This window comes from Volvox carteri (assembly GCF_000143455.1).
Source record: "Volvox carteri f. nagariensis unplaced genomic scaffold VOLCAscaffold_7, whole genome shotgun sequence".
Classification (NCBI taxonomy): domain Eukaryota; kingdom Viridiplantae; phylum Chlorophyta; class Chlorophyceae; order Chlamydomonadales; family Volvocaceae; genus Volvox; species Volvox carteri.
The window spans coordinates 609,159-628,439 of record NW_003307550.1 but is presented as its reverse complement, the minus strand read 5'-3'; the positions used below and the strand labels follow the sequence as shown (position 1 = coordinate 628,439).

The window sequence follows — 19,281 nt, the reverse complement described above, 5'->3', positions numbered from 1 at the left end:
GTGTGTGTGTGTGTGTAGGGGGGAATGGGGATGGGGGGGGAGGGGAAAGAGGAAGGGGGAGAGGAGAGGGGGAATGGTGGTGAAGGCGGTCGACGAGAGGGGTAGGGCGGGGGAAGATGGACTTGAGGGAAAACAAATGAATGCCAGGAACAAGAGATTGTCAATTGCAGATGCCCAAATTGCGGACCACCTACAGGAGTATCAAAAAAGCAAGGGGGCAAGGGGAAGGAGGGGAAAGACGAACCAGGGGGAAGGAGGGGGAGGAGGGGGAAATCATATGCAAAGAAACAAAGAATGAACTGCCGACGGACGTCCTGCGGGGCAGGAGGGACCGGACCATGTCCGTCCCCCCCGCTGTTGGGCCGCCACCGGGGCCCCCTGGACCGCCTGAAACCCAACACACCACGCAAACCCAACACACCAAGCACTTTGGGCCCCGCTTTCCCCTGTTTTCTCCACCAATTCGCCGCCCTCGCCGCCCCCCTCCTCCCCTTTTCCTCAATTCCCCCCTTTCCTCCATGTCGCTCTCCTCACCACCGCCCTCGATTTCCCCCCCCTCCCCCTCCCCTTCCTCTCCTCTCCCCTCCCCCCTCACTCACCACGCTGCCCCCCGGGCCCCTGCTGCCCATCACACTGCCAGCCACCCCCGCAGCCTTCGCCATGCTGCTGCTGGTCAGGCTGTAGTCAATGGGGTTGGCCTGGGGGTGTGTACGGCAGGAACCGGGGGGAAGGGGGGTTGGGGGGTTTCGGGGTTAACACGGGTCCTACGATATTGCCAGGGTCGGTACGGAAAAGACACGCGAGGTTGCGGCTTGATTCGGGGAGGAAGGATTAGGGGCAGGGGATGGCAGGGGAAGAAAATCCGGGAAGTAACCACAACGGCGATCAGTAGCAGTAGCAGTAGCAGTCGTACCTCGTAGGAACGGCAAGAATGGCAGTACTAGCAGTACAGTCATACACGGTCATATTAGCAGCAGTAGCGGTGGGCGAAGGAAACGAGGCGGAGGAGGGAGCCGCCTCAAGAGGCTGGAGGGTGGGTGGGCAGCAGCACCCGGGTGGGAAGTGGCTCTCGGGGGGGGGCAGCGACCGTGTGAGATAGGCCGGGCTGCAGAACGCACAACGGGAAGAGCACGGGAGAGGAAGGTGACTGCGAGCTGCCAGCCACCCCCTTACCCTCGTTGCTCTCGTCCCTCTCATACTGCCATACACAAACGCACGTGTATAACACAGGCTTCCCACGCGCCCACACATACATACACATACAGACATACACAGACGCCCCACATTTCCCCTCTCCCACCCCAGCACACCCCCACCTACACCCCGACCTGCATATCCAGGGAGGCCGCCTTCCGAAGCTCCGCCACACTGACACGAAGCTCCTTCCTGCAGTAATGCAGATGTACGGCACCATGGTACGGCAGCCGTACGGCTGAGCCCAACTCAAACCCATGCCCGACCCCGAACCAGCGCGCCCGAACAACAGAGGCAAATCCGACCCGCGATAGAATAGGAGGGAATACAGGAGCTGAGAGCAGGGATAACATTAAGGGACCATTTGCCCTCCACTCCCAACACCATCATGGCCTCCCCCTTTCGGCCCTCCACCCCCTCTTCCTCTTCCGCGCGTAAACCAAAACCGAATGCCAGCCAGGGGGATCGGCGGCCCCCCCAAGTCCCGCTCCTCTCCCCTCCCCTCCCCTCCTCTTGCCCTGGCAGCAGCTTCACTCGTTCGTGGTTCGTCTTTCTCCCTCCACCCACCCACCCACCCACCCACCCAACCTACCGCAACAGCATGTTCATGGGCTGGCAGTACGCGGCGTGTAGTCGGGCCATGGCCGCGGGGTCTAGGGCTGCCACCACTCGCACCAGCTCGCTGTGGCGGCTCATGGCGGAGCGAAGGCGGTCGTGGGATGGGGGCGCCAGTCGGGAAGCCTCTGAGCAGCAGCAACCAGGGGAGGGAGGTACGTGGGGGCCGCATACGTGTGTGCGTGCGTGTGCATATGTATGTGTGTGTGTGTTTTAAGCCGTGTGCGCGCGCGTGTGTGTATGTATGTGTATGTGCATGTGCGTGTGTGTGTATTTGTAGGGGAAAGGATGGGCGGGGAAACAAGGGGGGAAAGGGAGCGGGGAGCGGGGAGGGTGGAGCGGGGAGAGGGAAAATACCCTGTGTACGATGATGTACGATGATGTAAGATACAAAGAAGCCTCAAACTGCCGCCGTACTCACTGTCCGTGTTCGCCGCCAGTGCCGCCACCACCTCCTCCACACTCGCATTGAACACGGCCTTCAGGTGGGCCAGAGCTCGGGTCACGAAGCGGGAAGCTAGAGACTCCAGAGCCTCACGGGCCTCCTGTACACGTGTGTATGTGTATGTGTGTATGTGTGTTTAAATGAATTTAGCCGCAAAAGGTAGGTGTTAAAGATGGCAAACGAGCAACTTGTCGCAGCATGTCGTGGGCGGGGCATACAAACTGGATAATAGTAACAGTAACTAACACAACGCATCACACGTCACGCGCCATGTCTACCCCCTCCCCCTTCCTCACCCCAGTTCCTAAACCCTCTCCCCCTCCGCCCCCCGCCCCCTTCGTGCTCGTGGGAACGTCCGTTTGTTCGTGTGCCCTTACTCCCGATCTCCCTCCCCCCCTCCTCCTCGTCCTCCCCTGACTTCTGCATGCGAATCTGATCTTCCTCCCCTCTGGGGCCCCCTCTCCCCCCATTCCGTTTTCCCCCGCCACACACATTCACTCACACACACATACACACACAGTTAAACACACATTCAAACACACATTCAAACACATACTCACTCACATACACACATACACACACACCATCCCGCGTGTAAAGCCATTCATGCACTAATCCCCAAATGGCCGTTTCCCTCACCGTGGCTCCGAAGATCACCAAAACACACCACCCACCACCCACCTGCGCCACCCGCATTTGCAGCAAGTAGAGCGACAGACAGCCCGGCGCGGAGGGGTCCAGGCGCCTCAGCTTGGACGCAAGCTGCCAGGCGGCTCGAGTGATGAGGACCAGGCGACTAAGGGAGGGAGAAGGAGGGAAAAGTAGAGGAGAGGGTGCGTGTCCGGCCCTCAGGTCAGGTATGGGGGTAGTACATTGCTTACGCACACACATGCTTCCACGCGGGTTTTCCCCAGGCGCTGGCTGCACAGCTGCGCTCACATCCACCCACCCCGCCTCGCGCTGCGTACCCCGGGAAACCATTACCCCCTACCAACCCCCTACCCTCCCCAACCGTTTCGCGGAGGAAGGGTGCCGCGGGGAACCCCCTCCGCCATTGCCACCCCTCTGTTTACCTTTAAGCTTAACAGCCAACAGTCAACGGCCAACCGCTAATCGCCTACCTGTCTTTTCCAAACGGGGGGGACTCCAGCGCCGCCTCCGCGTCCGGCGGTAGCCGCAGATCGGACAGCAACCCCTTTTGGGTAGCAGCGTGTACGAGGGGGGTGTGGGAGGAGGGAGAAGAAGGGGCACGAGGGGTGGCGCATACGCACATACACACACACGCACACATAGGGGCTGTTTGGTGGAGGCTGATAGCTGCAGGGAAGGCGTTAGGCGTCTCCACTCAACGTACACACCTTCATGCACATACATGTACATGCACATACAGATTCACATACAGACCCACATACAGACCCACATATAGACCCACATACAAACCCACATACAGATTCACATACAGACCCACAAGCAGATGCACATACAGACCCACACCTGCAGTGTGTTGAGCAGTCGTGTGTTGTTCCTGCTCTGCAGCTCCAGGCTGTTGTTGGAGCTCTCTATGGCGGCTATGTCCTCACGCATGTGGCGCAGCTTGGTGTCGAACACGGTGAGGTACTCGTCCAGGTCCTCTGAAACACGTCATCATTACCATCGTCATCACCATCATCATCACCAGGTTGTTGGGGCGTCAGGGGATGCAGTAAGGGTTTTGGTTCTGGTTGCGGGGCCGCGGGGTGGCTCAGGGTTAGAACAGCGCGGGTGAACTGGTGAACTGAGCCGCGAGAAGGAACTCGTACGAGGTGAGAGAGAGAGCGTGTGTGTGTTATGTGAGAAAAAGAGAGAGAGAGAGAGAGAGAGAGAGAGGGAGGTGTGGGGATATGGTGTGAGCCCTTTCAGGAAACAAAAAGCCACCACTTCCAACACCCCCAGAACAAAGCTTCTCCATCCGTACCACCACCCTTTCCTCCCTACAGCAGAAGTCCAGCAGGGGCACCAAGAGCGGCCGTAGGGCTTGTTTCCCCCTTGGTCTCTTTCCCCGCTAGTTAGTTAGTTAGTTAGTCACCTAGTTGGTTTCCGGCGGCCGCCCACCGCGTCCCACCCGCATCCAGTCCCCCCGATCCGTCCCTCCGTCCCGCCACCCCCACCCCCTCTCCCACCGAGCAGCCCCTGGGTCTTGCGTATCTGCGCCACCACCGCCTCCGCCGCCGGCACCGCCACCATAATGGAGTGCACGTTGGCAGCCTTGGGTTGGGTTGGGTTGGATCCGGGGGAAAGGGGTGGGAAAGGGGTTTGTCGGGTAAGTGACCGGTGTGTGTGTGTGTGTGTGTGTGTGTGTGAGAAAGGCGAAAGGGGGAAAAAGGGAGGAAGGGGGGAGGCGGAGGGGGGTAAGATGAACCACTGGCGAATGAAGCGGATAACAGAGATATAGACGGATGGATAGTCCAGGAGAAGACAAATGCTGCCGGAGGGAGAGGGGGGAATGCGTGTGAGCATGTAAAGGAACATGTAACGAATTTCCCCTTCCCCTCGCATTTCTGTCCCCAACAAATACAACCGCGTAGCTTCGTCGGCAGCTTCTCCCCCCGGACCGCGCCATTTCCCTCCTTCATTCGCCTCTTCCCCCACGGCAATCGATTCTCCCTTCTTGAATGCGATTCTCTCAACTCTCGCCCACACCCTCACACACACCGACATGCGTCCGCCCTTCCCCCCCTCCCTCACCTCCAGCGCCTCGTGTTCCGCCGCCAGCCGCTCCTCAAACTCCGCCACATCCCCCACCCCCATCGCGAACATATCCAACAGCTCCTCCAAATCCCTCTCCTCCTTAGCGCTCAGCAATACACGGGCGCCGCCGCCACCGCCGCCGCCCCCAACCCCCCCAGCACCTCCTCCTCCGCCTTCACCATCGGAGCCGCCACCGCCTTTTCTCGACGTCAAGTACGGCAGGTGTGCGGCACCGAAACATAAGCGGAGGACAACACCGCATAGGTTCCGAGTGGTTGTGGTTGGGGGGGGGATGTAAGGGCGGAGGACATGGCGGCAATAGCGGCGACAGCGGCGAAGGGGCATGAAGGAGGGAGGACAGAAAGGAAGGGACATGAAAGGACGCCTGGTCATCATCCAAGAGAGGTAAACGGCAGGATGAGCCTTGGGGTACAGGAGCGGGATCAGGCAAAACGGGCATGGGGGGTGAAAAGGAGATAGGGAAAAAGACGGGGAGGGGGACCGACGTGAGACGGAGGGCGAGCGGGTAGGTCCGACGCGTCTTGGGTTCGTGTCTGTTTTTCCCCCTTTCCCCCTCCCTGGCCCCCAAGCTCACAAAGGCACTAACACACACAAGCACACAACTACTCGCACACCCACTCACGCACCCACCCGCTCACCCGGCAGCAGCACCTCCCTCGCGAAGGCGCCCAGAGCCGGCAACACCCCTCCCTGGTGACTGAGCCACCAGGTATCCACCTCCCCCACATCGGCACCCGTGAAGCGCGGGAGCTTGCTGCTGTATTGCCTGGGGGGATTGAGGGGGGAAAGACGAACCACACACGATAGCAGCTGCTGCCAGGGCAAGAATGTACCAAACGTAGAACTGACCGAAAGGCGTCCGTGAAGGAAAGGGGGGAGAGGGGGGCCGCAAGAAGGGAAAGGCGGCAGCGGCAGTGACAAGATTACGGCGTCGTGCAGTAGCAATGTTGAACAACAGAAAAATGGTGGATACCGACATACTTACGGATATACCCACTTCTCTTTGGGCCGTTCCTCTTTCCCCTCCCCCCCCGGGCACTCCCAAACCCCGGTGCTCGACAGCAGGGGTACGACAGCCCGGATCCGCCAGAAGCCTACGTTAACTGCCACCAACCAACCCAACTGATTCACGATTCAACGAACTAACTGCATAACCGTACCTGAGGAGGTTAACCAACAGTGCCAGCACCAGCTGTAACTCCTCGTGGCTCCGGAACTTAAACTGATTAACCACCTCACCGCGAGTGCTGTAACTGCCGCTGTCGCTAAAACGCAGCTCCAGCAGATGTACGGGATTGTGTTCGTACTTGTAGGCCGGTACGACAATCTCCGTAATGCTTTTGAGGGGGTGGGATTTGCTAGCCGCGACGGCGGCGGTGGCTGCCGCGGTCGCGGCCGTGCTGCTGCCTGCTCCCCCTCCGCCGCCGCCTGCCGCTGTTACAACCGACGGTGGTGGCGGCGGAAACCCGGTGGTGGCGTGCTCGCCGGCGGGTTTGCAGGTATGGAGTATGGGTTTAAAGCTGCGGGACTGTTTGCTGCGGCGAACGGTGAGACACAGCAGCCGCGGCTGGGGGGCTTCCTTGGCGAGAAAGGTCTGTAAAGCGGCAGCAACGACAACAAAAACAGGAAGAACAACAACAGCAACGAGAACGGCAGCGGGATTGGGGGCGCCAGCACATGTATCATATACGTAGAAAGAGAAGAGGGGCTGAGAGAAGCGGGTGGCGAGGAGTGCAAGGAAAGCATAAAAATTCTTTCTTCAGCTCCATTCCTCCTTTTTTCAGAGGGAAAATGTGAAATGTGGTGACGCATCTTTACCACAATCCTCTTTTGGGGGGTTCCATTGCAGGTCTGCAAGAAGAGGATGGCAGAAATGCCAGGTCCATTTCTCTTCTTTCACTTCCACCATGTCTCTCATTCTAGTTGATAAGGGGTGGTTTAGGGAAAGAGCAAAAGAACCCACATGCGGTATGAGGAAGCTGCGAGTAATGGGGCCAGAAGAGGTATGGAGACGTAAAAGCCACGGTTTCGGGACGGATAAGGCGGGCGTTGCGATGGGGGCCATGGCTGGGGACTGGGCGCGAGTCGACCGGGTCAAGAGGCCTTGAGGGCTGCTGGAAAGCAAGTGAACCCACATGGGAAACATGCATCCCTTGGCTATCGTGCAGGATTTTGTAAGAGCAATTTTAAGACCGGGATCTGCTAGATAAGAGGCGGTGGGAAGTGGAGGTCATGAGAGGCGGTGAGAAGTGGAGGTAATGATGGACTGTTGATTGATAGAGGGCTGCTAGTTTTGGCTTGGCTGGAGAGGCTGGACCGCGACGCAGAGGAGCGAACGTAGCTAATGATGTGGAAGGGAGGGACATCTAGCACAGGCGGTTCTGGTCAAGGGCCAGCAGCTGTCGGTTCCACTCCCCCGCGTGGCCGTACCTTCCCGCCGAGAGCCTTCAGCAGCTGCGCTCCCGTAGATTCTCCCTGCTGCCTAACTTTTAAAACACAAAAAGCAGCTATGAGGATTTCGTCTGTGTTGGAGAATAGTGCCTCGGCTTCCCGCTGGAGGCCAGCATCAACTAAGCTTTTTCCGCTCATGGCGGCTTTGGCAAGTGTGCGATTTGATCGTGGTTATGCATGTTTACCTACCTTTACACAGTCTGAATTAAGTTAGTCCCATAAGACAGGTTTAAGTTGAGCGACGGGTAGCTTGTACGGCGTTAACGTTGGACGTCTAGTTCATAAACGAGTTGACAATATTCTATGAAACATGTCCTACATCCTTCCACAGAGGAGTTTATTTCTTGAAGTTTGCGCATATCGTCGTTCAGTGACCTGTGACGTAGGCATCGCCGAGACCGTGCTGCTCTGCGTGTAGAGACTTGGTGCCCTAAGCAAGATGTTCGGCCATATCACCAGGGCTGCTTCGCGCCCAGCTGTTGCTGCGGCAGCTGCAGCGGCTGCTGCAAATGCTGCGCAGGGTTCTGTTCAGGCTCGGGCGCCACCACAGGTGTGAGCAGCTCTCGCCAGCAGCCCAATCATTTTGTTGCTTTAGACTTCCTAAGGAAGGGTTCCGGCATAACGAGACCACAGAACAAAGCAGAGCAAACACGGCGGTACCTTGTCTACCTATGCGTGTATTTATGTTTGTTATCTGCCTGTATGCGAGGTCTCCCCCGCCGTGTCTGCTCCCGCGTAAACTTTGGGGTTCATAAAACGAGCTCGAAACAATTGCCTCAAGAACGATATTTTTAGCTTTCACCACTCTAGTAAAATTGCGGTATTGGTCGTTCCCAAACACAGGGTGCGCGTCAAGCTGGAGCGCATCCGCCTGTCCACAGCAAAATTGTCGACCGTGATACCGAGGATTGGATTATGGCCGAACTGAAGGACGAGGTGGTTCTTTTCCAGCCCTTTGATGGCAGGGAGGTGGAAGAGGCCGCCAGCACCGTCATGACGCTCTGGGCCGGCAGGTGCAACATTGTCACTCCTGCCGTTTGCCATATACCGCCAAAGAAAACGCCCCTTCTCCCTCTTCCCCCGCTGCCCAACCGTGTTCCGTGCATCCTTCATGTTTCCTCCTTTCCCCCTAACCCAGTACCGCCTTGTGCTCACTTCTTTGCATTATTGGAGCACCGCAGGACGCGACCCAAATCTCCAAAACCTCCAATCCACAATTAACAATCAACGAAATTTCCAGCAATCCAAAACCTCACCATTCCCAGTCCTGCATGAAACAACCCAAGTACTCTCCTCGCCGGAGAAAAACTTCTGACCCAGATCGCCACACAGTTTTTAAGGTACTTCCAAGTATGGTCATATGTCCTTCTGTGCTCCTCGCAACCCCCTGCTACAGGGCCCCCAGCACGCCCCGTTCGGGCCCCATAATCACCGAGCCCGGTGAGGACGCCGACGGCGGCAGCAGCAGCTGCGGCGAGTATGGCGATGACCTGTTTGCCAATGCCGTGATTGAGGCGGCGGCTGCTGCCAATGCAGACGCTGTAGCTCAGGGTCGTAGCAAGGATAGGGAACAGCTGGAGAGCCTCATGGCGATTACGACGCGCATGGTGCGTGGGTGTGTCTTTGTGGGTGACTCCACGCCGTGACGAGTCACCTCACCCGTCCGCTTACAATGACGGGGCGGGAGGGCGCTGGGAGGAGCCGGTACCTGAAGTTATGGACGAGAAAGGAAAGCCTGGTGGGATGTGTGGGTCGGTCACCATGTGCCGTGATGCCATGTCTATGGACCTAACTACGCAGCTCCGAATCCGGGACAGGCGCGGTCGGCGCCAAAACACAGCAAGCACCTCAATCTCTTTCCTCTCAGGTATATTGATACGCGCCTGCTTGAACTTGAACTTGGACTTGGACTTGGACTGCATTCCCTAGGCATGTACTTTCGGTGTGCGGAGGTGAATTTCCTTTGCGATGGATTTTCGAACCCAAACGAACGCACCACCATTCCGCTTAAAATTTGCAGCTGAAGCGCCCAGGCCTGCAGCGTGAGGTGGTGATGTGCATGATGGAGGATTCGGAGGTTCGCGACCTCATGCTGCGGCAGTGCACCGATCTGGTAAGAGACTGGGTGGGATGTTGGGCGGAGGGGGGCGGAGGGGGGAGGGCGAGAAGATTAAATGTTGGGCATGGCGTGGACAAGGAAGCCCTGCAGGTCAAAGCGTTGGTTTTGAGGGGCCGGACATCGCGAGAAACCCTGCATAATAACTGCGCAGGGCGGGGTAAAAAGAAAACCCCAATGGCTTAATGCAGCGGGTGCAGTTGGGCTCCACAAGAGTTCACTTACCTACCGCTGGCACCGATCACCGTCAATGGGTGGATGCCTGTGAATAATTTTTTAGTTCTCTGCCGTCCTTTTTTTCCTCTTATTCCATCCGCTCTCCCGTCCACGAGGGATCGAGGTCAGCATCAAGTGTGCCATGTATGTCACCCGAGCAGCGAAGCACGGAAGGCGCCGCCACGTGCATGCGTGCATTCCCACGTCCGTGTTATGTTATGTCATGTGTATAAGTAACCCGAGTCTCGTCTGTTCCAGTGGGATTTCGTTACTTTTAGTTCCTATGTCGGCTTCTCAATTACGGCTCTCCTCGTGTTTTGCCTTTAGGACCGCTACCTGCTAGCTGCTGGCATCCACAACCCCGCGCTGCTGCCACCGCCACCTTCGGAGAGCCTGGAGATTGGAAACCCGGAGGGCGACAGGAGTGCGAGGGCGGGCGCTACGGACACGCCGACGCCCAAGAAGTCGGCTTCGGCCAGCTCTCGCGGCTCCCCCCTAATTTCCCGCCTTGTGGGTGTTGTGGCAGGCGCCTTGGAGCGGGCTGGCGATGTGCTGGCGTCACTGGGCAACTGGCTCCGAAGGCAGGTGCTGGCTGCATTCCCGCAGGATGACGACGGGGACGAGCACGCTGCGGCAGAGGCTTACGAGGGAGGCAGCGGCCCACGGGGCCAGCGCACAGCCAACCAGGTGGGAGTGGGAATGGAAGTCCTCCGAAAATTGTTCGGGAGCAAATCGGACCCTTTCTCCTGGCGTGGCGTTTGGGGCTACGTACAGCGTAAGCCTTCGGAAAAGCTGGACCACGCGCGCCACCTCTTCTTCGCGACATAACGACATTGTGGTCGTCTTGCTTTCCTTTGCTCTCCTCTCCTCTCCTCGCACCCATCACACTGTAGGAGTGACTTCTGCAACTGGTCGTGCCTCTCGCTTCACCATTTATCCTCTTAACCCCCCATCCCTTTGCTTCAATCGTCAGTGGTTCGTCTTATCTCTCTCCCCTCCCCCCAACATCACCGTCGCGATTTTCACTCGCCTCACTCGCCAGAGGCGCCTGTGTTTGTGGCGCAGGTACTTGGTGGCGTGATGGTTCTGGTGGTGGCGGTGTTCTGTGTGGCTGTCATTCGCCGGCCGCTGGTGCTGCACGCGTTGCGCCGCCGATAAAAAAACATTTTGCTTTGCAGTTTCCCTTCGCCCTGTTCATCCATGGGCTTCAAGGGAAAAACGGCTTACGACACACAAGATAGGGAAAAGACTTGTATGGGCTCTTAAGGATCAGAGAGGCTCTGTTCGCATCCGAGCCCGAGGGGCCAAATACTGTTTGTAGTGGGCTTGGTCTGGTGTGATGCGCCGATTTGACGGTGTTGATCATGTCATGGCGATGTCCGATCTAATATTTTTCAGTTGTGTTCTATAAGCTGTGTACGATAACTTGATGTGCCATGTATGTTCGGCCAATTACTGATCCACAGCCAGACAGCGACTCAGGCGCAAGGACACACTTGGCTCTCACTTGGCCGCGGCGCAGGTTTGGCTTTTGTACAATTTTGTGTAAGATGGCGGTGGATGTCCTTTGTTGGCTCCTAGAATGTTGCATGGGCGGTAATGCCAGGGTAATGCCCTTGACGTTGTGACGATACTGCGACGGCAGCGTTGTTGAGAGGGCGTCCTTCCCCGTTTCAGGAGAGGTTTGCTGCGGATAAATTTTCGGGGGCATCTTCTGCACGTGTGTACTTTTCCAAGTACTAAAGAGAGCAAACACGGCCACACACCTCTGTGCGCGTTTATTGTAATACATAGCGTAAAGCTAGCTAGTCGCATAGCAATGTCTTCAACCGTTATTATGCTGACTTCCTCGGAATTTAGCATAGTTTGGTTGAGTGTATTTTAATAGCATCGTAGTATGTGTGTATTTCCGGCATGACCGTATGCATATGTCGTGCTGCATACGTCATGGGGGATGCTGTTTGTGTTGACTTAATCTAACCTCTCAACTTCTCCGTCGTCCTTTTGACGAGATTAAAAATCAGGCGGAGGTTGGGGGACGGGTGTAGGGCCTGGGATTTGTACGGCGTAACAACATGTATGTATACATGTTTCCACAAATTGATAGCGCACGTTGCAAAATCCTCCTTTGATTTGGCGCTTTTGTCGTTCATAAAGTTGATGTTTAGTAAATGTAATTCTATCACCCCAATTCCTTTAGTAAATGTAATTCTATCACCCCCATTCCTTGCGTGGAGGCTTTCACCCGCATAACCACTGGTGTGTGGATGCGCATGCAAATCGTCACACACAGCCAGTACATTACATTTCTCGAGCTACATAAAAATGCGATTCGTCCGTCCAAGGAAATATGTCTGATGTGGTAAATGTTAAGCAACTGCAACCTCACGCAATTGCATCAACAACAGGACCCAACTTTTAGTTCCCAACTCGTTTGCGTCTGGCCAACCTATTGCGACCGCACCGCCGAAAAACAGACTCGAGAGACTACTTTACCTCGCTCTCAGAACAAAGGCAGAAAACTGTAGGAGGATATGGAGGAGGAGGAGGGAGGAAAAACGGCCCTTCACATACTTCCTGCACGTCACCGCAATCGGCGGTAGCCGCCGCCGCCGCAGCAGCTCAACACGAGGGGTAGAACGCAGCTCTCCTTCACAACGCACAAAAACGTGGGCAAGCCTGATCCAACCAACTAAATAACAGAAACGACCGAACCAGTCAATCAACGGATGAAACTGTACACAGGCCAGCCTGTTACCGGCCGTGGCGAAAGGGCCCCTCCTTACCCTATACTCTCTTTCCCCCGCTCCCCCCCTTTGGACAGCACCTTCCTTTTTGCAGTGCCTCTCAGTCCGGCCATTTGCCCGAAACCCCCGTCCCCCATTCGGCCCTGTCATTTCTCCCACAGACCCTCGCTCCTCTCCCTCCGCTCGAGAGGAAGGAAGGAAGGAGGTTTAAGAAGGGGGGAAAGGAAAGCCTGGCTCTCACCTCTGGCTTTCACCGCCAAATCGTCGCTTTGGAATCGTAAATGTAAATTTCCAGCGGCCGCTTTGCTCCAATTTCCAGCGGCCGCTTTCCTCTCCCACACAAAAAAGGGCGGTATAGTAAATGTTATACGACGGAGACAGGGTAGGTAGCCCAGGATAAGTACCAGCCCCTGCCTCAAGCCAACCCCCTCGCAGCGGCATGGAGCCGTGCCGCCTCGCGGCGGCTCATGTCTCCGTTGTTGGCCCGGATAAAGTAGGCGTTCGCGCCGTACAGCTCCTCCAGGGATGGCGCATTCCGGTGGGCGTCACTGTACTGCGACAAGTTAACGTACTCCCCCGCGCTGCCGCCAGCCGAGCCGGCGGCTGTATCCCCGGCGGCGCCACCTGCCCGGGGTGGGGGTTTGTGTGTGTATGTGTGGGTTGTGTGGGAGAAGACGAACCACGAACGAATGAAGCTGGGGGGGGGAGTGGTTGTGTGTGTGGGGGGGGGGGTTAGAAGGGGTATGGGTATGCACGGAAGAATTCAACTGGCAAGGGGGTCGGTGCGATCATATGCAAAAGATGCAAAGGAGATTCACGCACGCGCCCCAAACCCGCACCCACCTCCCGGGGGCCCCCAAGCCGCTCTGCAATACACACACGTGACGACCTGACCACTGGACCGCTTGCTGCTGGCCCAACGGCTGGGGAACGGAACAATGAGCAGCAGCAGCAGCAGTAGCAGTAGCAGCAGTAGTAGCAGCAGACCGACATACAGACAAGAGGGAGGAGGGTGGTGAAAGAGAGCGGGGTTCGGGGGTAATCACGAGTCAAGACAGGAAGGCAGGAACAGGAAACTTCGTGTGGTGGAAACATACATACATAAATACATACATACATGACATAAATACGTACATACATGCGAAGAAAAATTCCAAGCGTGAGCCATCCTCCCCAGTTACCGGCCGCGGCTCAGTTCTTCATTGAAAATTATTAAAAGGCACACGCTCATACAATTGATCAAAACTGTCAATGCCAAAGCAGTGAGGCCTCACACGGCGCCTAAGCCTAGTGGTCGCGCAAAATGAAAAGCGAATGCATGTCTCTCACGCGCCTTAAGGAAAGGAAAACAAACCCGCCAGCTCACGTCCATCCGATTCCCTCTCACTCTCGCCAAACCCCCCCACTCTCGCTCGCCATCATCCCCCCCCACCCTCGCTCACTCGAAGCAGGTCTTGTGCATGTTGTTGCCACAAGACATGCAAAACGTATTGGCCTCCGCTCCACGACCCCCCCCTGAAGGTGCCACCATCGCCTCGTAGCAGATGGGACAGTCGCCCTCCACAGGACGCTGCACGCCACCGCCACCACTAGCAGCGCCTGCGGGACACATGAAGCATTAGGAAAGCTACTAGGAACGTAGACGCGCAAAGTAAACATAACAACAACACACGGCAAGGGGTGCTTTGAAGGTTTTTGATGTCATGCGAGGAGGGGTAGGCCGGACGGGCCAGGAGGAACTGCCTCCACGAAACGGAAAAAGAAGAATTCAACCCCTTATTGTGGTTAAGGCTGCTAGCGCTTCAACATCGCATTTCATTGTCGGTGTCGAGTAGCTAAATTGCAGTTAAGGACGTCATCGATTCCCTGTGCCTGAGGCTCGGTTTGGGCGCGAAGATGCAAAGGAAGCGCTTCCTACGCGCAATTCCATGCAGGCGCGCATACGACGACGATGCCACCACCACCATCATCACCACAACCGCCATCATCACACAACCGTGGTCACACCTAGCTGCGCTCTCTCACCCACCCGCCGCGCCGCTGCTGCTGCTGCCTCCCGCAACTGCCGCGTAGCGTTGCCGTACTAGCTCCGTCGCCAGCACCGACTGATCCACAGCGGCGGTTCCGGAGCCTGCCGCCGCCAGCGGACCCAGCACCTCCTCCACTTCGCGAGTCAGTAGGCCTTTCTACCGGGTGGTGGGCGAGCGGTAGTGGTGAGGACCCAGAGGTAAAGCGGGAGCCCAAGCGTGATCAGGAGGCGGGAAGGGGTGTGTGTGTGCGCGCGCGCGTGTGTGTGTGTGTGTGTATCTCGGGGGAATGATGGTGCAATATTTCTAAAACAAGAGGCAACAACTCTTTTCTTTTTTCGGCGCGTTCTGCCAGCAGCAGCACCGCGAGGGCGGGAAGGTCTGGTCAGCTGGCGATGGATTCATCATCGGTGGCGTGGTTTTAAGTACGCTTAAAAGGAATATCCCACCTAAGCGCTGTTTGGTTAAGAGAGATTAAGAAAGAGAAAACAACTAGTAGGGGTAGTAGAGGTCCCAGGATAGCGCGCTGCCTCTACCCTCCCCCTGAGGGCAGGAGGACCCCCTCATAGCATTCCTAGGACGGCTGGGAGGGCGCCTAGGTAGTGGTGGTGATGGCAACAGTCAAACTTCAATGGTGGCGTCGACACTAGCTAGCTGCATAGCGATTCCGATAGCGATTCACGTCGCGAAGGACAACAAGGCAAACCGCTTGCTCCCTCTGCTCTACTTCAAAGCTGCTGCTTTTTCGTCAAAGGTCCGCCTCTTCTTCTTACATGGATGGATACATCCGAGTCCAAGAGAGCTCCGTGCAGCGACGGCGGCTGTAGGGGCCGCCAGCAATACCGCCCCTAACACGCTCCATTCCCGGCACCTCAGCAGCAACACCCTAAACCCTCCGACCACAGCGGGGCTTGGGCCGCTCCCCTTCCACACACAAAGTTACTATGTATACATATTAAATCTTATATATAATATATTATATACATACATACACACACCTGCCATATAACCGGGTTGTCTGGGCTCTGTCGCAGCACCCTCAGCATCACAAACAGCACGTGCTTGCACAGGTGGCCCTTGGCAAAGTCGGGACAGGAGCAGCTGGGGCTGCGGCTGATGACGACGGTGTACACTGCGATGACCGGGTTTCGTTTGGTTGGGCACAGGTAGGTGGGCAGTGGGTGCCATATTAGTTGGGAAGGTAGTTGGGAAGTTTAGTTGGGAAGGTTGGTTGGGCCGGTAAAGAGGGGGAAAGAGGAAGAGGCCACACATCACATGGGTTCGCGCAGTTGCGGCTACCGGTCCTCCCATGCTACTGCTGCGCCCATGTACTCCTCAAGCAGCGAGTGGAGTACTTGAGAGGGGCCGGTGGTCCCCCCCCGGGGCTTGTGGCCTTGCGGCCGATCAGCTCGGTTCCCATCCCTTCCCAGCTGGCAGCCAAATACCCGGAGACTCCGGACCTTCCATCAGGGATATGAGGACCTGCAACCCACATCGCAACCCACATCGCAACCCACATCGCAACCCACATCGCAACCCACATCGCAACCCACATCGCAACCCACATCGCAACCCACATCGCAACCCACATCGCAACCCAAATCGTAACTCAGATCACAAAATCAAATCGCAGTTCGGATCCCGATCCAAGGCGCCCTCTTAATCCAAGGGCCATGCAGGCGGTCATCAGAAGCTTGCTGATTGTTCCACCTGTTCCGCCGCCTCATCCCTTCCCCTCCCCTCCCCTCCCCTCCGCTCCCTCCCCCTTTCAGCTTCTCCCCTTCCCTCCCCTCCCCTCGCTTCCCCTCCCCTTCCCTCCTCAGCTTCTCCCCTCTTCCCTCCCCCTTCCCCCCCTCACCATTGCCGGTGGCTCCCAGGACGTGGAACTCCTGCGCAGGTCCGTCGGAGGACCCGGGGGCCGACAGCTGCTTGGAGTCCACCAGGAACATGCGGTGTGCGGAGCCTGAGGGGGACGTGCTCAGAGGGCAGAGGCAGGGGGAAGGAAAACAACATAATGGCAGAAGTTCCAATGAAGACGAACAAGCAGAAGGACTGTGGTGAAGTGGACGGCGTTAAATTGTGGACTGTGGTGTAGTGAGGTACAGTCTTTCTCATGTTTGGGGTGTAGGTGCAGGTTGGGGCGGCTTCCTAGAGCGGGAGTGGGGCAGGATGGTGGAGTCGTCTGGAGGGCACGGAGTTTTTCTATGCTTGGATATGCTACACCGTTGCGCGTCCGAAAATTGGGATCTTGTATGGAGAAGTTCTTTGCAGCATTACTTAATTAAAAGTAAAGCTGTTTAATTGGGCTTCATGGAAACCACGTTCATTTTTCAAGCTTGGCACGGAGTTTCGGGGCAACGCTTAGGGTTTAACAGCATGTATGTCGCAGCGTTATCAAAAGAGCAGCAGACCTGGCATCGCGCGCTGTATCCTCGCGTACACTTCCCGTGACGGCGTGGATCTATATTTGGCTATGCGACCCATGCAGTCCACACGATGCTCCTTCTCCGGCGCCTCGGCCTTCTTGGTTTTCCGCTTGCCTCCGCGAGGGGCATCGGCATTACCCGTAGAAGGGCACTGCGACGTTGGATGCTCCCCTCCTCCGTCCCTGCTGCTAGCTAAGGCCTCCTCAGCATCTGCAGCTGATGCGACTGGTTTTCGACGAGTGCTGCTTGCGCGGCGACGCTTTTTGTCCTCAAGAGAGTCATCGCTGTCGCTTCCTAACGATATGTCAATAATTGATTGAGCTTTCTTGCGCTTCGGAGCCATAGCTTGCAATAGGTGTATCTGCAGTGGTGAATAAACCAAAAAATGCTTAGGCTTTTCCACGTCCAACCTGTTAACGCGGTGTTGGTTAGTCTTATTTAGCAGCAAGCTTGGCAGTCGGTAAAGCATTCCTGTACAGTCATAATATCATGAGAGCTCGAGGCGTAGAGATGGTATGTTTTTGCTCGGCCAGTACGGGTTCCGACAATAGTCTACAGAGCCTAAAGGATACGCCATGGCGTATGAGAAGCTAGCTGACATGATCTACTGTTTAACCAACTAGTAAAGAAGCAATGATAGCACAATCACCTGACGGACCTCTCTGACCTGACGACGCCCTCACGACCACTAAGGATGGAAGACCAGCAGGGCTTTCATAATGATCAACAAGCCCGTGGGCGCGGAGCGGCACTGTTCAAGCACGGCCTTGGCTTTGGCGGGTACGCATCGGGCGGGGGCTTGTCGTTACAGCTGGTTGTAGCTGTTAGGGCTCTGTACACAACTTCTCGGACCGCATCCAAAGATATTTCGGTCTCCGTAGTCGGCGTACTTGGGGAATAGCCCACGCTGGCACCTGGATGGCTGCGTCACCCCCCAATGCTCTCCACTTCGACGCCCCTACACATTACCGACTGTCCACTACCGCCGCCCAGGCCCACCACAGGCACCACAGCTTGTATGGTGCGTCTGTGTAAAAGGGGGACGAATTCAATGAAGAGTTCTTGCCCGCACGGGGCACTGCGTGGTGCATCCGCAGCGGCAGTTCAAACGCGAAGCCGCCGCTGCCCCATCACCGTAACTGCCGCCGCCGCCACCGCCGCTGCCGCTGCCGTACACTCCTGCAGGTCAACCTCCGCCGCGTCTTCATCGGGTAAAGATGCGGGCTCAGGTCATGGTGCGGACCAGCAGAAGCCACAGCAGCTGCCAGGGGGCGCGCCGCCGCCGTCAGGCCCGGGCGCCGTAGCGGGGGGACCGACGGCGCCGCCGCCCGCATACCCCTACCCCCCCTACCCCTCGTACCCGCACTACCCCCCGCCTGGTCCCTACCCTCCAGCGGGGCAGCACTACGGAAGCGGCTATCCTCCGCATCCGCAGCAGGCGCCGCCGCCAGGAGCGCCGCCGCCGCCACAGCAGCATCACCACCATCATCACCACCAACAACAACATCCTCCGCCACCGTACCCGCCGCCGTACCCGGGGGCGACTCAGCCGCCGCCGCCGGCGAGCTACATGCCCGGTAGGTATATGTATGTATGTATGTGTGTGGAGGGGTACGTGTGGGTATGTGTCTCATGCCCCTTCCAGAATCGGGAGGGAGGGTGAAGAGGAGGGGGGGGTGATGTGAAGAGGCACACCAAGCTGAGGTAGATGGTGAAGGTGAGTGATTGGGGCTGTGTGTGATCCCCGTCGCTTCCGGCACCGCGAAGACCTGCTGCCGAACGCTGCTGCCTATGGCACTGCCGTACAGGGTATGCGCCGCCAGGGGCGCCGCCGTCGGGCTATCCCCCCGGCTACGGGCCGCCGCCGCCACCCGCCGTACGGGCCCCGCTGCCACCCCCGCCAGGCTACCCCGCCCTCGGGTATCCCCCGCCAGCCTACCCCCCGCACTACCCGCCGCGACCGCAGGTGAGGTGGATACACACACACACATACACACACACGCCCCGCCGCTTTAGCCCCGGCCCCGAAACCACTTCTCTTTCCCCTTACCCCTCTCTGTCATCCCCTTGGCCGCACCTGCGACCAAGGGAATTTTTCTAAGAACCCCCGTTTCGTTTTGACGCCTTCTAGCAACAGGTGACCCTTCCGTGATCCGTTGTAGCATGTAGGTTAAAGCTATCTATCACAACAAGCAGGTTTGAATATTTCCGCAGCGTTATAGGTTTTTTCATCATGAATGAAATGCTGCACGACGTTTGATATTTAGGCCGCATGTGAGCCCCAATAGGGCCCTAT

At 57.2% G+C, this 19,281-nt stretch overlaps 4 protein-coding genes across 4 annotated transcripts in view; 2 read left to right on the top strand and 2 right to left on the bottom strand.

Annotated features, from left to right (window-relative positions):
- The window catches only part of VOLCADRAFT_120498 (uncharacterized protein), a gene marked incomplete at its 5' end in the record, with an annotated part of 14,130 nt that extends 6,539 nt beyond the window's left edge, over positions 1 to 7,591 (bottom strand). The window contains 12 exons of the mRNA XM_002947564.1: positions 535 to 698; positions 1,329 to 1,386; positions 1,787 to 1,937; positions 2,231 to 2,354; positions 2,936 to 3,050; positions 3,376 to 3,449; positions 3,749 to 3,885; positions 4,414 to 4,498; positions 4,979 to 5,154; positions 5,641 to 5,768; positions 6,163 to 6,596; positions 7,433 to 7,591. Of these exons, the coding sequence (XP_002947610.1) occupies positions 535 to 698; positions 1,329 to 1,386; positions 1,787 to 1,937; positions 2,231 to 2,354; positions 2,936 to 3,050; positions 3,376 to 3,449; positions 3,749 to 3,885; positions 4,414 to 4,498; positions 4,979 to 5,154; positions 5,641 to 5,768; positions 6,163 to 6,596; positions 7,433 to 7,591 (1,805 nt within the window). The remainder of the gene's footprint in view (positions 1 to 534; positions 699 to 1,328; positions 1,387 to 1,786; positions 1,938 to 2,230; positions 2,355 to 2,935; positions 3,051 to 3,375; positions 3,450 to 3,748; positions 3,886 to 4,413; positions 4,499 to 4,978; positions 5,155 to 5,640; positions 5,769 to 6,162; positions 6,597 to 7,432) is intronic.
- A 301-nt stretch (positions 7,592 to 7,892) lies between these two features.
- VOLCADRAFT_103542 (uncharacterized protein) lies at positions 7,893 to 11,974 on the top strand (the record flags this gene model as incomplete). The annotated part of the gene is made up of 6 exons (XM_002947696.1): positions 7,893 to 8,003; positions 8,297 to 8,466; positions 8,850 to 9,060; positions 9,474 to 9,566; positions 10,113 to 10,472; positions 10,851 to 11,974. 6 exons carry the CDS (start codon positions 7,893 to 7,895, stop codon positions 10,941 to 10,943), a joined length of 1,038 nt encoding a protein of 345 aa, XP_002947742.1. The 3' UTR covers positions 10,944 to 11,974.
- Positions 11,975 to 12,858: 884 nt separating this feature from the next.
- VOLCADRAFT_103541 (uncharacterized protein) lies at positions 12,859 to 17,459 on the bottom strand. The gene is made up of 8 exons (XM_002947563.1): positions 16,971 to 17,459; positions 16,418 to 16,522; positions 15,558 to 15,691; positions 14,562 to 14,718; positions 13,975 to 14,131; positions 13,376 to 13,455; positions 13,213 to 13,227; positions 12,859 to 13,156 (listed from the first exon to the last, which is right to left on the bottom strand). Exons 1-8 carry the CDS (start codon positions 17,452 to 17,454, stop codon positions 12,948 to 12,950), a joined length of 1,341 nt encoding a protein of 446 aa, XP_002947609.1. The 5' UTR covers positions 17,455 to 17,459; the 3' UTR covers positions 12,859 to 12,947.
- Positions 17,460 to 17,704: 245 nt separating this feature from the next.
- Positions 17,705 to 19,281, top strand: part of VOLCADRAFT_87919 (uncharacterized protein) — a gene marked incomplete at both ends in the record, with an annotated part of 15,239 nt that continues 13,662 nt past the window's right edge. Inside the window, 5 exons of the mRNA XM_002947695.1 lie at positions 17,705 to 17,765; positions 17,979 to 18,006; positions 18,171 to 18,220; positions 18,380 to 18,562; positions 18,794 to 18,951. Of these exons, the coding sequence (XP_002947741.1) occupies positions 17,705 to 17,765; positions 17,979 to 18,006; positions 18,171 to 18,220; positions 18,380 to 18,562; positions 18,794 to 18,951 (480 nt within the window). The remainder of the gene's footprint in view (positions 17,766 to 17,978; positions 18,007 to 18,170; positions 18,221 to 18,379; positions 18,563 to 18,793; positions 18,952 to 19,281) is intronic.